Genomic DNA, 17,871 nt, shown 5'->3' with positions numbered 1-17,871 from the left:
TATATCTTTTCTGAACCCTTTCCTAACAACATCTTTCCAAAAGCAGGGAGACCAGAATTGAACACAGTATTCCAAAAGCAGCCTAACCAATGTCCTGTACAGCCGCAACATGACATCTCAACTCCTGTACTTAATGCACTGACCAATAAAGGCATGCACAACAAATGCCTTCTTCACTACCCTGTCAACCTTCCAGGAACTGTGAACCTGCACCCAAGGTACATTTGTTTGGCAACCCTCCCCAGGACCCTATCATTTAGTGTATAAGTCCTGTTCTGATTTGCCTTACCAAAATGTAACACCTCAGATTTATCGAAATTAAACTCCACCTGCCACTCCTCAGCCCAGTGGCCCATCTGATCAAGGTTCTGTTGTACTCTGAAATAACCTTCTTGACTGTCTACTACAACAACAATTTTTGTGCTATCTGCAGACTTACTCATCATTTCTCTTTTATTCACAGACACATCGTTTATATAAATTACAGAAAACAGTGGACCCAGCACCGATCCCTGCAACACATTAATGGTCACAGACCTCCAGTCTGAAAAACAACCCTCCACCATTACCCTCTGTCTCATACCTTCAAGCCAATTTTGTATCTTCCTGGATTCTATGTGATCTAACCTTGCTAACCATTGTCGAATGCCTTGTTGAAGTCCATACAGACAACACTCCACCTTCATCAAACTTCTCAGTCACTTCTTCAAAAAAACTCAATTAAGTTAGTAAGACATGATTTCCCATACACAAATACACGTTGACTATCCCTAATCAGTCCTTGCCTTTTCAAATACATGTAAATCCTGTCCCTCAGAATCCCCTCCCAACAACTTACCCAACACTGATGTCAGGCTCACTGATCATAGGGTCTAGAGATTTACAGCACGGAAATAGACCCTGTGGTGCAACGAGTCCATGCCGACCAAATATCCCAACACCCAGCCCATATTGCTCCAAACCCTTCCTATTCATATACCCATCCAGATGCATTTTAAATGTTGCAATTGTACTACCCTCTACCACATCCTCTGGCAGCCCATTCCACACACACACCGCCCTCTGTGTGAAAGAATTGCTCCTAAGGTCTCTTTTATATCTTTCACCTCTCACCCTAAACCTATGCCCTCTAGTTCTGGACTCCCCCCCTCCCCCCCACCCCTTCCCCCCCCCCCCAGGGAAAAGACCTTGTCTATTTATCCTATCCATGCTTCTCATGATTTTATAAACCTCTATGAGGTCACCCCTCAGCCTCCGACGCTCCAGGGAAAATAGTCCCAGCCTATTCAACCTCTCCCCATAGCTCAAATCCTCCAAGCCTGGCAATATCCTTGTAAATCTTTTCTGAACCCTTTCAAATTTCACAACTTCCTTCAGACAGGAAGGAGACCAGAATTGCATGCAATATTCCAAAAGTGGCTGAACCAATGTCCTATATAACTGCAAAATGACCTCCCAACTCCTGTACTCAATACTCTGACCAATAAAGAAAAGCACACCAAACATCTTCTTCACTATCCTATCTACCTGTGACTCCACTTTCAAGGAACTATGAACCTGCACTCCAAGGTCTCTTTGTTCAACAACACTCCCAAGGACCTTACCATTAAGCGTATACGTCCTGCTAAGATTTGCCTTCCCAAAATGCAGCACCTCGCATTTATCTAAATTAAACTCCATCTGCCACTCCTCAGCCCATTGGCTCATCTGATCAAGATCCTGTTGTAATGAGGTATCCTTCTTTGCTGTCCACTACACCTCCAATTTTGGTGTCATCTGAAAACTTACTAAGTATACCTCTTAAGTTCACATCCAAATCATTTGTATAAATGATGAAAAGTAGCGGACCCAGCACTGATCCTTTTGGTACTCCATTGATCACAGGCCTCCAATCTGAAAACAACCCTCCACCACCACCCTCTGTCTTCTAACTTTGAGCCAGTTCTGTATCCAAATGGCTAGTTCTTCCTGTATTCCATGAGATCTAACCTTGCCAACCAGTCTCCCATGGGTAACCTCGTCAAACGCTTTAGTTAAGTCCAAATAGATCATGTCTACCACTCTGCCCTCATGAATCCTCTTTGCTAATTCTTCAAAAAACTCAATCAAGTTTCCCTCCCACAAAACCATGTTGACTATCCCTAATCAGTCCTTGCCTTTCAAAATATATGTACATCCTGTCTCTCAGGATTCCCTCCAGCAACTTGCCCACCATCGACGTCAGGCTCACTGGTCTATAATTCCCTGGCTTGTCCTTACCACCTTTCTTAAATAGTGGCACGTTATCCAACCTCCAGTCTTCGTGCACCTCATCTGTGACTATCGATGATACAAATATCTCAGCAAGAGGCCCAGCAATCATTTCCCTGGCTACCCAGAATTCTAGGGTACCTCTGATCATGAGTTATCCAACTTTATGCATTTCTAGACATCCAGCATTTCCTCCTCTGTAATATGGACATTTTTCAAGATGTCACCATCCATTTCCCCACATTCTATAATCTTCCATGTCCTTTTCCACAGTAAACACTGACGCAAAATACTCATTTAGTATCTCCCCCATCTCCTATGGCTCCACACAAAGCCCGCCTTGCAGATCTTCGAGGAGCCCAATTCTCTCCCTACTTCCCCTTTTGTCCTTAATGTATTTGTAAAAACTCTTTGGATTCTCCTTCACTCTATTTGCCAAAGCTATCTCATGTCCCCTTTATGCCCTCTCAAGTATACTCCTACTGCCTTCGTACTCTAAGGATTCACTTGATGTATCCATCTATACCTTACATATATGCTTCCTTCTTTTCCTTAACCAAAACTTCAATTTCTATCACCATCCAACATTCTCTCTACCTACCAGCCTTACCTTTCACTCTAACAAGAATATACTGTCTCTGCACTCTTGTTATCTCATTTCTGAAGGCTTCCCATTTTCCAGCCATCCATTTACCTGCGAACATCTGCCTCCAATCAGCTTTTGAAAGTTAGGTTAGATTAGTTTCTCTACGTGTGGAAACAGGCCCTTTGGCCCAACCAGTCCATACCAAACCTCCAAACAGTAATCCACCCAGACTCATTTCCCTCTGACTAATGCACCTAACACTATGGGCAATTTAGCATGGCCAATTCACCTGGCCTGCACATCTTTGGACTGTGGGAGGAAACCGGAGCACCCAGAGGAAACCCATGCAGGCAGTCACCCAAGGCTGGAACTGAACTTGGGATCCTGATGCTGTGAGGCAGCAGTGCTAACCACTGAGCCACCACGCCACTCTATGTTTTTGCCTAATATCATCAAAATTAGCCTTCCTCCAATTTAGAACTTCAAGTTTTACATCTGGTCTATCTTTTTCCATCACTATTTTAAAATTAATAGAATTATGGTTGCTGGCCCCAAAGTGCACCCCCACTGACACATCAGTCACCTGTTGACCATATTTCACAAGAGTAGGTCAAAGTTTGCACCTTCTCTAGTGGATACATCTACATATGAATCAGAAATCTTTCTTGGACATGCTAAACAAATTCCTCTCCATCTAAACCCTTAACACTACGGCAGTCCCAGTCTCTGTTTGGAAAGCTAAAATTCCCTACCATCACCACCCTATTATTCTTATAAATAACTGAGATGTCCTTACAAATTTGTTTCTCAATTTCCCTCTATCAGGGGGTCTATAATATGATCATCCCTTTCTTATTTCTCAGTTCCACCCAAATAACTTCCCTGGATGTATTTTCAGGAATATCCTCCCTCAGTACAGCTGTAATGCTATTCCTCCTTCTCTCTTGCCTCCCTTTCTGTCCTTCCTGCTGTATTTGTATCCTGTAACATTAAGCTGCCAGTCCTGTCCATCCCTGAGCCAAGTTCCTGTAATTGCTATGATATCCTAGTCCCATGTTCCTAACCATGCCCTGAGTTCATCTGCCTTCCCTGTTCGGTCCCTTGCATTGAAATAAATGCAGTTAAATTTATCAGTCCTACTTTGTTCTCGGCTTTGTCCCTGCCTGCCCTGACTGTTTGGCTCACTTCTTTTCTCAACTGTACCAGTCTCAGATTGATCTCTTTCCTCACTATCTCCCTGGGTCCAACCCCTCTGCTCTATGCTTCTATTCCTACCCTCACTTGATCGTAGCACCGGGAGTAATCCAGATATTACTACTCTCGAGGATCTCCTTTTTAAATTCCTGCCTAACTCTCTATATTCCCCCTTCAGAATCTCAATCTTTTCCCTTCCTATGTCGTTGGTTCCAATGTGTACGACAACCTCCTGCATCCTCTCTGAGAAATCCTTGATTCTGGCACCAGGGAAGCAACACACCATTCTGATTTTTCGCTGCTGGCCACAGAAACATCTGACTGTGCCTCGGACTAGAGAGTTCCCTAACACAATCCATCTCTTGGAACCTGATGTACTCCTCATTGCATTAGAGCCAATCTCAATACCAGAAACTTGACTGTTCGTGCTATATTCTCCTGAGAATCCATCACCCCCTACATTTTCCAAAACAGCAGACTTGTTTGAAATAGGGATAGCCACAGAAGACTCCTGCACTATCTGCCTACCTCTTTTACCTTTCCTAGAGTTAACCCATCTATGTGACTGTATCTGCGACTTTTCTCCCTTCCTACAAATGCCATCCATTAGATCCCCTTGCTTTTGTAAATTCCTCATTGCCTCTAACTGTCTCTCCAACCGATCCATTTGATCTGATAGGATTTGCAACCAATGGCATTTATTGCTTATACAATCCTCAGTAACACATAAACTCTCCCTAAACTCCCACATCCAACAGGAAAAGCATATCATTCTGCTAAAGGCCATTTTTGCTTCATCCAATCTGCAGAAAATAGCCCTGTCTTATTCCTCTACAAAACACTGCTCCAGACTAACGTAATACTTATGGCTTATATTTTTAAGTTTAATCAAGAGACATATCTCAACAAAACATATAATCAAGAAAGAACCCACTACTACAGACTTACAGCTAGACCCCAAGGCCACACTTAAAACTACTCATCTGTCTCTGTGCTGTGACCGTTCCCAAACAGGTTCCTCCACGATCAGTTGTGAATTTCACTGTTTGTTAATTGTCCCAGATGCACTCTGGTGCCCAGTGATTCATGAATTAAACAGCAAAGGCAGGTTCATTGCTGTGTCAGGGAGCAATGTGTGTTTTCTTTTCCTCTTCCCCCCCCCCCCACCCCCACACTGACCTCATCATGTGCTGCCTTTGTCTGTTTCTCTCCCTTTTAAAAGTGCTGTTGTTTTGACTTTTGTTTTCTCCAAAGTTCCAAAACAATGCAACAGCATATAAAACAGTAGTTGCTGCTCCTGGAATTTGAGGAAATCACCTCCAACACCAAAAACTGGTATATAGTTCCCTTTTCACTTTTCTTAAATAATGGCACCAGTCTTCTGACATTTACCCATGACTGTCAATGATACAAATATCTCAGCAAAGGGACCTGCAATCACTAACTGAGCTTCCCACAAAGTTCTGTGATAGACCAGATCAGGTTCCTGGAGATTTATCCACCTTTATGCATTTTAAGACATCCAGCATCTCCTCTTCTGAAAATAAGAAGGGAAAGACGATCTTATATCCTACTCGGTGGGAGTAAGATATAAGATCCTAACAATAGCTGCTCTGTTCGACGGACAATAAATCAGAAGATAATGAGGACATGTAAAAAAGGTAATACATCAATCATGATTCTAATCTTCATACAGATGAGGAAAATCAGATTGATAGAAGTGCCTGCAAAGAATTCATAGAGTATATTCAGGAAAATTTCTTGGAATATGATGTTGTGTAACTGTCAATGGATCAGACTGTTTTCATCTGCTGTGTATAGAAGTAGGTTTAATAAATAAGTCTACAGAAAAGATCCCCTTGGGAACAGTGACAACAACATGGTTGAATTCAGCATTCAGTTTGATAGTGAGAAATCAGAATTGGCTGAACTGTGTTAGACTTAAAGAACAGTAATTACATTGGGTTGTTTAGTAAATTCATGGATAATATGAAAATTAGTGGTAAATAGTGAAAGGGGTATAAAGCGATGGCAAAGGCTACAGATGGAGTATGAGTACAGTTATGGCATCCACATTATAGAAAGGATCTGATTTAACTTTGGTAGATTAGAGGAGATTTACCAGTTTGTTACCTGGCTAGGGAGTTTTAGTTATGACGTGAAATTGTAATTTCTGGGGTTGTTTTTCTTGGAGCAGAGGAGACTAAGGGATGACATGACTGAGATGTATATAAATATTAGGAGCATGAGTATTGTAGGCAGGAAGCAACATTTTCTTTTGGTGGAGTGTCAATGACCAAGGAGATATGGGAGAGAAAGTTTAGAGAGATTGTCAGGAACTCTTTTTTTCACCTGGGGTGGTGGAAATTGAAACTCACTGCCTGGAAGTGTGGGAGAGACAGAAACAGTCATAACATTTAAGGTATTTAGATATGCACTTGCAATGCCAAGGCATACAAAGTTATCGGCCAAGTGCTGGAAAATGGGATTAAAATAGTTAAATGCTTGATTTTGAGGGGGTCAGACTCGATAGGCCAAAGGGGCTTTTTTTTCTGCTGTAGACCTCAATGACTCTAAAAGATACCTGATGCAGAAACTTAAGAAAATAGTTCATGACTCACAGTAAAGATATGTTCCAGTTAGGAGGAAGGATTCTAGGAAGGGGATAAACCAATGATAGTTAACCAAGAAAGTTCAGTATCAAATTGAAAGAAAAACATGTAATATAGCAAAGGTTAGTAGTAAATCAGATGATTAGGTAAGTTTTAAAATTCAAGCTTTAAATGGGAGAAGGAATAATACATGATAGTAATAACACAATAACTCAGTAGAGAAAAGTACTAGGGAAACTAATCAAACTAAAAGCCTATACACCCCTGAACCTGATGGGTTGTATCTTAGGCTTTCCAAGAAAGTAGTTACAGAGATAATCAAAGCAATGATTGCAATCTTTCAAGAATACTTAATTCTAGAAAACTTCCAGACAATTGGAAAACTATCAATGTAACACACTAATTCAAAAAGGGAGCCAAGAAGCACATAACTATTGGCCAGCTAGCTTAACGTCTGTCATTCGGAAAATGTCAGAGTCCATTATAGGGGGTGTAATAGCAGAGTATTTAGAAACACATAAAACAATCAAGTAGAGTTAACACGGCTTGATGAAGGAGAAATCATGCCTGATAAATTTATTACAGTTCTTTGAGGAGGCAATAAGCAGGGTAGATAAAAGGGAACCAGTAGATGGATTTGGATTTCCAAAGGCATTTAATAAGGTATCACAGATAAGGCTACTTATTAAGAGCCCATGGTGTGGGCAATAATATATTAGCACAGAGGATTGGTTAAATAACAGAATACAGAAAGTTGGGATAAAAAGGGGCATTTTCAGGAATGTAACCTATAACTAGTGAAGTGATACAGGGATCAATGACCAGAACAATTATTTACAATATACATCCACATGGATGAAGAAAGTGAATGGATTGTCGCCAAGTTTGTGATGACACAAAAATAGGTAGGAAGACAATGTTGAAGATGAGAGTCTACACATGATAGAGCTGCGTTACATGAACAAATAAGAATTTAGCAGATGGAATATAATTTGGTTATTCACTTTGTTGGGAAGAATACAGGTGCTGAATATTATTTTAATGGAAACTGCAGAAAGTTGCAGAAGAGAGGGATTTGGGGGATGCTAATACATTAGTTCAGTAGGTGATATGGAATGCAAATAGCCTTTGTTTCAAAATAAATGGAGTGTAAAAATAGGGAGCTCTTCTGAAAACTAAATAAGGTATTGGTTGGACCCAACTGGAATACTGTAAATAGTTTTGAACCCCTTATCTAGGGAAAGATATACCTGTGATGGAAGTAGTCCACAGAATGTTCACTTGGTTAATCACTGGTTTGGAGGCATTTTCTTACGAAGAGAGGTTAAGTAGAGAGCTAATCTTATTGGAACACAAGATTTTTAAGAAGTTTTCATATCATAAATGTGGAAAGGTTATTTCCCCTTATGGGAGAGTCTAGGACCAGAGGGCATAATTTCACAAGTAAGGTGTGGCCCATTTAAGACAGAAACGAGAAGGGTGTGGTGAATCTATGGAATCCTTTATTGCAGAGTGTATCGAGTCTGGATTGATAAGTCTCTAAAGCTGAGCAGACATATTTTTAAATCAGTAAAGGAATCATGAGTTATAGGCAAAAGGCAGGCAAATACAGCGCCTCACATTTATTTAGATTGAACTCCATCTGTCACTCCTTGACCCATCGGCCTAACTAATCATGGTTCCATTGTATTCTAAGGTAATCTTCTTTGCTGTTTACTACACCACCAATTTTGGTGTCATCTGCAAACTTACTAACCATCCCTCCATTTATTCACATTCAAATCATTTATATAAAATGACAAAAATGACTGACCCTTGCTGGTCAAAGGCCTCCAATACAAAAAGCAACCCTCCACCACCACCCTCTGTCTCCCATCTTCTAGTTAATTTTGTATCCAAATGGCTAGCTCTCCCTGTATTCCCCACATGATTTAACCTTGATAGAATCATATAATCCCTGCAGGGCAGAAGCAGGCCATTTGGCTCATCGAGTCTACACAACCTTCTGAAGATCATCCCGCCCAGACCCATGCCCCACGTAGACCGGTTACCTTACATTTTCCATGGCTAATCTACACTTTCCTGAACACTATGGAAAATTTAGATTGGCCAATCCACCCAGCCTACACATCTTTGGATTGTGGGAGGTAACCCATGCAGACATGAGGAGAATGCGCAAACTCCACACAGTCACCCGAGGCTGGAATTGAACCTGGGTCCCTGGTGCTGAGGCAGCAGTCCAAATCACTGAGCCACCATGCCATTGGTTAATCAGTCTACCATGTGGAACCATGTCAAACACCTTACTGAAGTCCATACAGAGATTTCCACTCTGCCTTCATCAATCCTCTTCGTCACTTTTTCAAAAAACTTATTCAAGTTAGTGAGACATGGTTTCCCACACACAAAACCAAATTGACTATCCCTAATCAGTCCTTGCTTTTCCTCAGGATCCTCTCCAACTACTTTCCCACCATTGATATCAGGCTCATCTATCTGTAGTTCTTTGGCTTTTCCTTATTCTTTTTCTTAAATAATGGCACCACAATAGCCATCTTTCAGTCTTCCAGCACCTCACCCATGGCTAACAATAATACAGAATCTCTGCAAGGGGCCCAGCAATTATTTCCCTAGCTTTCCACAAGGTTCTCGGGTACACCTGATCTGGTCCTGGCAATTTATCCCTGTTTATGCATTTTAAGATGTCCAGGCACCTCCTGCTTTGTAATATGAACACTTATCAATATGTTGCTATATATTTCCCCACGTTCTCTAGCTCCCATATCCTTCTCCACAGTAAACACTGATGCAAAATATCTCACCCATCTCCTTTGATTCCCCACATTGGTGGCCTTGCTGATCTCTGAGGAACCCTATGCTCTCCCTAGTTACTCTTTTGTCCTGAATGTACTTGCAGAAACCCTTTGGATTCTCCTTAGCCCTATTTGCCAAAGCTAAATCATGCCCACTTTTTTGCCCTCCTGATTTCCCTCTTAAATATACTCCTAACTGCCCCTATCCTCCTCTAGGGATTCACTCAATCCATGCTGTCCATACCTGACATATTCTTCCTTCTTTTCCTTGACCAGAACCTCAATTTCTCTAGACATCCAGCATTCCTTATATCTACCAGCCTTGCCCTTCACCCTAACAGGGCCATACTGTTCCCGGACTCTCATTTTGAACGCTTTCCATTTTCCATTCATCCCTTTACCGCCAAATATCTGTCCCCAATCAACTTTTGAAAGTTCTTCATAATTCAAATTTTGCCTTCCTCCAATTTAGAATTCTAACTTTTAAATGGCCTATCCTTTCCCATAACTATTTTAAAACTAATAGAATTATGATCACTTGCCCCAAAGTGCTCCCCCCACTGACACCTCAGTCACTCGCCCTGCCTTATGACTCATTGCACCAAATGGCCTATATAACTTCTGACAGAAGATGTAGTAGCCATGTTAGAGACGATGTCAGATCCAGGAACGTCGTTTTTGAAAGTCCTCGGCTACTCTGGATCCACTTTTGATGCATTCCGAACATAGATTTAAAGATGGAAAAGTTTTCCATTCCATTACATATGACCTCATGAAGTTGCCCTCTTACATATATACAGATGATTTCTGATAAAATTCAGCCAAGTCTCAATTGTTGGTGTGTTTTATGGAGGATTTCACTCCATGAGCCCTTGTGATTCTTCTCATGCTATTCACTGTAGTTCACTTCATTAGCTATTTAACATATGTCTATGGTACCCTCTTTGTGCTGTCTTTCCTGTGGCCACAAGTGGAAATACTTAGCCAATGCTAGGACCTCCTGAGATTCACAGCATCACTGCAAGTTAAATGCAATTGTGAACAAAGTCAAGCATGATCAGATCTGTCGTACATGGTTCTTGAAATGGTAGCTGCAAGTTAGCTTCACACTTTGCTGACAGGGAGATGAAGGTTCTTGTGTCCAGGATGGTGCAGAGGAGGGCTGTCCTCTTTCTTCAGGGTTGCCAGAGGAGACCACGGTACCAGATCCTGCAAACTTGGTCTGAAGTTGCCATCCAGGTTAGTGTAGTGTCCATGGTCCAAGGGAGTTTTTCCAGAAGGTCAATGACCTTTTATGCTGTGCGAGGGTAAGTGCCACTATATTTTCTCTAATCACTCTCATTAATTCTGCCACTGCACCAACTTCCCACTGAGGCTCATGGTCTACCAACTTGAAATTGCATACATCTCTGTCACCCATCCCAACCAATAACATCTCCCCAGCATACTAACCCTGCATTCTCTCTGCGCTGCCAAGTCATTCATTCAGGACAGTTTCCCAACCTAAACTTGAACTAAAAGCTGTGACAGCCATTTGTATTACACTCAATCCCTCTCTCTCGCATTCTCGGAGGAAATGACCCATGATAAGATGAAGAGTGCCAAGGTGGGTGGTGGTGTGCTCAACATCTCTCAGAGGACAGAATTCTTGACTTTGAAGGAGAAGTGCATACCCACTTGTAGTGATATCAAAATATCCATGGTCTAACAATCAAGAAAAAAATCATCATCCTTTGATGCACTTTCATTACTGCTACTGTGAACATATTCTTAACATGCCCATCCTTAACATTCTTATACCTCTATTTTCACACTCATTCTTTCTATTGTCTCCAGAGGTACCAGTGGCATCTGCACATAGTCTCCAGCATCAAGAGAATGGCCCTGCTGCAGATGATGCTCCAGGAAAGCTGCTTCCTGAGTTAATTACATTGACAGGTAGGGCATTCCATGTACTTTCCACTCTGAGTAAAGAATCTGCCTCTGACATCTGTCTTAAATCTATTATCCCTCAATTTGTAGTTATGCCCCCTCGTACAAGCTGATGTCATCATCCTAGGAAAAAGACTTTCACTGTCTACCCTATCTAATTCTCTGATGATCTTGTATGTCTCTATCAATCCCCTCTCAGCCTCCTTCTTTCCAATGAGAACAGACCCAAGTCTCTCAGCCTTTCCTCATAAGACCTTCCCTCCAGATCAGGCAACATCCTTGTAAATCTCCTCTGCTTCTTTTCCAATGCTTCCACATTCTTCCTGTAATGGGGTGACCAGAACTATACACAATATTCCAAGTGTGGCTGCACTAGCATTTTGTATAGCTGCAGCATGACATTATGGCTCCGGAACTCAATCACTCTACCAGTAAAACCTAACACACCGTATGCCTTCTTAACAGCACTATCAACCTGGGTGGCAACTTTCTGGGATCTATGTACATGGAATCCAAGATCCCTCTGCACATCCACATTACCAAGAATCTTCCCACTGACCCAGTATTCTGCCTTCCTGTTATTCTTCCCAAAATGAATCACCTCACATTTAGCTGCATTGAACTCCATTTGCCACCTCTCAGCCCAATTCTGCAGATTACACAAGTCCCCTTGCAACCTGCAACATTCTTCCACACTCCACTACTCCATTGACTTTAGTGCTATCTGCAAACTTACTCACCCATTCACCTATGTTTGTGTCTAAGTCATTTATAAAAATAACAAGCAGCAGTGGTCCCAAAACAGATCCTTGTGGCACACCACTAGTAACCAGACTCCAGGCTGAATATTTTCCATCAACCACCACTCACTGCCTTCTTACAGAAAGCCAGTTTCTAATCCAAACTGCTAAATCACCCTCAATCCCATGCCTCTGCATTTTCTCCAACAGTCTACCATGTGAAACCTTATCAAAAGGCTTCACTGAAGTCCATGTATACCACGTCAACTGCCCTACCCTTATCCACATGCTCGGTCACCTTCTCAAAAAACTCAATGAGATTTGTGAGACATGACCTGCCCTTGATGAAACCATGTTGACTATCTGTAATCAAATTATTGCTTGCTAGATGATTATACATCCTATCTCTTATAATCCTTTCCAAATGTTTTCCTACAACAGACGTATGGCTCACTGGTCTATAATTACCTGGGTCATCACTACTGCCCTTCTTGAACAAGGGCACATTTGCAATCCTCAGGTCCTCTGGTACTAAACCTGTAGAAAATGATGACTCAAAGATCAAAGCTAAGGGCTCCAACATCTCCTCCCTAACTTCCCAGAGAATCCTTGGATAAATCCCATCTGGCCCAGGGGACTTGTCTATTTTCACTCCTTCTAGAATTGATAACACCTCTTCCTTGCTAACCTCTATCCTTTCTAGTCTAATATCTCATAGCTCATTCTTCTCTAACAATATTCTCCTTTTCCTGAGTGAAAAGCGATGAGAAATATTTGTTTAGCACCTCTCCGATTTTCACAGGGTCCACACACAATGTCCCACTTCTGTCTCTGACTGGCCCTATTCCTACCAGAGTCAACCTTTTATTCCTCACATACCTATAGAAAGCTTTAGGGTTCTCCTTTATTTTATTTGCTAAAGACTGCTCAGATCCACTCTTTGCTCTTCTTAACTCTCTCTTTAAATCCTTCCTAGCTAATCTGTAGCTCTCCATCACCTCATCTGAACCATCTCGTCTCATCGTCACATAAGCCTCCTTCTTCCATTTAACAAGAGATACAATTTCTGTAGTAAACCACGGTTCCCTTACCTTGTCATTTCCTCCCTGCCTGACAGGGACATACCTATCAAGAACATGCAATATCTGATCCTTAAAGCAGCTCCACATTTTGATTGTCCCCATCCCCTGCATTTTGCTACCCCCTTCTATGCATCCTAAGTCTTGCCTAATTGCATCATAATTGCCCTTGCCCCATCGCCAATTCCTGCCTTGTGGCATATATCTATCCCTTTCAATCGCTAAGCTAAACGTAACTGAATTATGGTCACGCTTTCCAAAGTGTTCACCTATAACTAAATTAAACACCTGGCCTGGTTCATTACCAAGCACCAGATCCAATGTGGCCTCCCCTCTTGTTGGCCTTTCAATATACTATTTCAGAAAACTCTCCTGCATACATTGGACAAAAATTGATCCATCCGACGTACGAGAGTGAAAGCATTTCCAGTCAATGTTGGGGAAGTTAAAGTCCCCTGTAATGATCACCCTGTTCCTTTCATTCCTATGCAGAATCATTTTGCCAATCCTCTCCTCCACCTCCCTGGAACTCTGCGGAGGCCTATAAAAAAACTCCCAGCAGTGGGACCTCTCCTCTCCTGTTTCTAACCTCAGCCCATACTACCTCAGTAGATGAGTCCTCGTCAAAAGTTCTTTCAGCCACCATTATACTATCCTTGACTAACAAGGCCACACCTCCTCCTCTTTTACTGCCTTACCTGTTCTTAATGAAAGATCTAAACCTGGAACCGACAACATCCATTCCTGACCCTGCTCTATCCATGTCTGCAAAATGGCCAAAACATCGAAATCCCAGGTACCTATCCATGCTGCAAGCTCACCTACCTTATTTTGGATACTTCTGGCATTGAAGTAGACACACTTCAAACCAGCTTGCTGTCTACCAGCACAATTCTGTGATCGTGAAAGGAGTGGAGTCCTAGGCTGGATATGTACACTGACTTGCGCTCCATTACCTTAGCCATTGGTACTTAGCATCAACTTGGGTGGGGGGGGGGAGGTAGATGTGGTTAGTGGTAATTGTGAAGCATAACTTCACTCTAGGCACCCCTTTTTCACAGGGTACAAGACACTCAGCTTCAGAGGAACTATATACAGGCTCTCCAGAACTCTACACCTCAGACAGACAATCTAGAGGTGGCCAGGCCTTCTATCTTCACCCTGCTTGTCACTCTCAATCCTGTGTAAGTTCAAACTAAGGATGGTTAACCTGGGCATACTCAGCAAGTCTAGGCCCTCTAGCCACAAATGTCTCCACCTGACCAAACATCCAGGGCCAACAGGCTCCACTATAGGGTAGGCTTCTTCCACATCAGTTGCGGACACTGGGACTTCACCTAGATTGTATCGGACGGAAAGGAAAACAATATTCCACTGTAATCAATTTATCACATTTGTAAATGTGTTCACTTTTCATTTACCTTGTTGGCTTCAATGAAAGGAGGTGTTGCATTGCAGATACACTGGACAGCATCACATGGTGATCTGACCTCAAGACTAAGAACTACTCTTCTTAGACTTTGAGATGTGGTCATTTTGTTGAGTACATGCTGAATATTTGCCACATCAGATGCTAACATGTGATGTAGATGTGACATTGGTCACGTTTTACAGCACTGCACTATATCAATGCCCCCCATTGATCATTGCTGACAACTATTGAGCCATCTGACTGTCTGCAATTAAAGAAAAAGCAAAACAGAATGACTGTGATCCTTTAGCTCTAGCTGAGGGAATAAAGCAGGAAAAGATAAGGCAAGACTGAGATGATGTGAGAATCCAAGGCGGCAAAGTGAGTAAGTGCTGAAACAGCAAGTGAGAAGCCCTGATATGCACATTGGTTGAATCCATGAGATGGATTCCTATCCTTGTCAGCAACATGTCATGGCAGCAGCATTACAAAGAAAGGTACTGGTACTCTCCAAAGTGCAGACAGAAGTGCAGAACTATATTTTAAGTTGGTTGGAGATGTGCCATAAGGATGCAGACAGGCTCATATGTGTCTGATATCAACCTTTGTGTACTGGTGGGTGTAGGTGGTTGTTGTCCATTAAGCATGCCCTGAGATGCTGGAGACTGCTGTAAAAGGTGGAAGCCTGGAACAGTAAATGGCGAGCTGGAACTGAAGGCATCCATTCTTACTTTCATGTCAGAAATTGTAGCAATTAACTTTTCTGTGATGCATGAGAGAATAGAAAATGGCATATCAATGAGTCAAAATTAGGCAATAATTGCATGTTAATGCATACCAATTAATGCCTCTCACCACCAACAAGCAGGATTCTCAACCTAATGTTCAAAACGTGGATGCAGAATTGGACTATTCTTATTTCAAATCGAGACTCACACTTTAAAAATCTCACTACAGTTTGCCAAATGACTTGCTAATGTCCTAGTCAGTCAGGGACTGGGACAATAATATTTTTTCATATAGTTGAGCGAAAAATCTAAATAAAGAACTTTTCTAATTCATGACAAATTTGTTTTTACCCCCTCTAGTACAGAAATATCCATTTTTTTTTGTAACACAGAAAATTGAAACTATACACCCAGTACACAGATTTTATACTTTATTAAGTTTGGAAAAACTGATTAGTCATTTTTTAAATACAGTATGTCTAAATATAATTTGAAAATCCTTATGTGATTATAATTATGCCTTTCTTCATACCAAGTGTTTAAAAAATGTCAGTTTCAAATCATCATTACTGTCTTTGGAACTTTTCTTCATAAAAGACATTTGTAGTGGTGTCTGCACACTACTAAAAATAACCATGTCCACGGATTTTACAGTCATTGTGGAGATCATAATTCTACTTAGACTATTTCTTCTGATTTAGCCCATCATCATTTTTCAGGATATGTACATTCAGTTCCACTGACATTTTCAACGTTAATCTTATTTGGATTAATTTCAGAATCTTTGAACTCAGATGAATCAATAAATACATTGATTGAAGCAAACACCAAAGAAATTATCTTTAGTTCTCAATGTAACCCATTCCCTTCCTCAATGTCAATCATGAGACCATTCAAATGTTTCAGAACTGCAAGTAAAGAAATGAAGTTTATTGCTTGAGAAGAGACAGCAGGCTTTCTAATTCTTCCTGAGTTTCTTGTTCCTGTGGAAAGGAGAGGACAGTATACATAAGAATGCTTAATCAATACTTCAGTGTTGTTGGGTCAAAGCCCTGGAACTTCTTCCCTAATGGTATTGTGGGTCTACCATGGACTGCAGCAGTTCAAGTTGGCAGTTCACCACCACCTTCTCAAGAGCAACCAAGTCAGGTGATAAAATATTGGCCCAGCCAGTGATGCTCACATCCCAGAAATGAATAAAAAGTTTAAACTCACTTACTGTATACTGGCATATTCCTATATAGCAATATTACTTTTATCATACTAATGTATAGGAAGAGGTTTCTAAGTGCTTCTTCTTCGGTTGTCACATTTCACAACATTAGTGAACATGGCTCACAGTCTCTAATAATAACCAATATCTTGGTGATGTTCTCAAATCTTGTACTTGTACTGTTTATTAAGCAGCTGGTCTGCATTGTTTCCTTCTTGCTTTGCTGCCCTCAATTTTACCAATCACTATCAAATATTCTAGGTTTTCTCTTAAGTCAATGGCCAAGGAATTACAATTGTTCTCTGGCAATCATTTGTAAATGTTCTCCTGCGTGTTCACTTTTCTTAAAACACCCTTGTTAGTTGAGTTATTTTCCAACTAACCCTCAACATAATCTCAGAAAAACAATCTCTGAGACCTTCAATTTATCACCCATTATTTCATTTTCAAACTTCACCAACTTTATAATGTTGACCAGATGTAATATTTTAATAGCATTCTGCTTTCCATAGAGATGGTCTTATTGTTAAAAAGGTCTTACATTTTAGTGAAAGCTTGCTTTGCATTTGATAAGCACTTCCTAATATCTTGTTCATATTTTCTATTGGATATTATAAACCTAACTATATAAGAAATAGTTTTATTTCCAAGTACTTCACATTGATAGAAAGAAGTGAACATTTGCCAAGGTGGAAAAAGGGAACAAGTAGAGAAGTGGACTGAGCACCGAGATAGCAAGCATGCAGAAAAATCTACAGGAGTTGCAGAGACAGGAAATTTGTGGTTGAAATAACAAATAAGGTAAAGCAGAAAAGCAAGTCAGAGGAATTAAAGGCTTGTATGTCAACAACCAAGCATCAAGGACATAACCAAATTACCAAAGACCATGGAGCGGCAAGAAACCAATTTTCATGAACAATTCATATGAAATTCTTATTATGATCTATAAATAACTAAAGGAAAAGCGGAAAAAGATTTAATTTCATCCTGAACATGTGAAGCAAAAAGTGTTCAGTGGTTAATCATATTTGCTATAGATTAGTCAGGAGATGCCAAGTTCTGCTCAGACAGCATGTTGAATGTCACATTCAGTTTTACTCTAAGTTATTAATGAAAATTGAAGTAATGAAAACAATGTAGGAAATAGCAATGAAATTAATCAATAGAGTCAAATAATTGAGTTATCTGGAAATACTAGTATAATTAAAATTCTTTACACTTGAAAGGAGAGATAATAGGCAGCAGCATACAGAAGTTTACAAGCTATTAAACAGCAGAGAAATGGTTAAATCTTGAATATTACTTCAACAACT

The 17,871-nt window shown here is 40.9% G+C and overlaps 1 protein-coding gene across 10 annotated transcripts in view; it reads right to left on the bottom strand.

The window, feature by feature from the left end:
• rmdn2 (regulator of microtubule dynamics 2) overlaps nucleotides 1-17,871 on the bottom strand; it is a 415,905-nt gene that overhangs the window by 257,675 nt on the left and 140,359 nt on the right. For 4 of the 10 annotated variants that reach the window (XM_087983594.1, XM_087983587.1, XM_043687202.2 and 1 more), the window contains one exon: nucleotides 15,755-16,328. The exons of the other annotated variants lie outside the window; for them this stretch is intronic. In XM_087983594.1, coding sequence (XP_087839720.1) covers nucleotides 16,275-16,328 — 54 coding nt within the window. In that variant the 3' untranslated portion in view covers nucleotides 15,755-16,274. Of the gene's footprint in view, nucleotides 1-15,754; nucleotides 16,329-17,871 lie in introns of those variants that run through there. 10 annotated transcript variants of the gene reach the window in all.

Source organism: Chiloscyllium plagiosum, unplaced genomic scaffold (assembly GCF_037043375.1).
Source record: "Chiloscyllium plagiosum isolate Xiang-an unplaced genomic scaffold, Cpla_swu_hap1 HiC_scaffold_3, whole genome shotgun sequence".
NCBI lineage: Eukaryota > Metazoa > Chordata > Chondrichthyes > Orectolobiformes > Hemiscylliidae > Chiloscyllium > Chiloscyllium plagiosum.
Note: the sequence above shows the minus strand (reverse complement) of the source record. Positions and strands in the feature narration are given on the sequence as shown.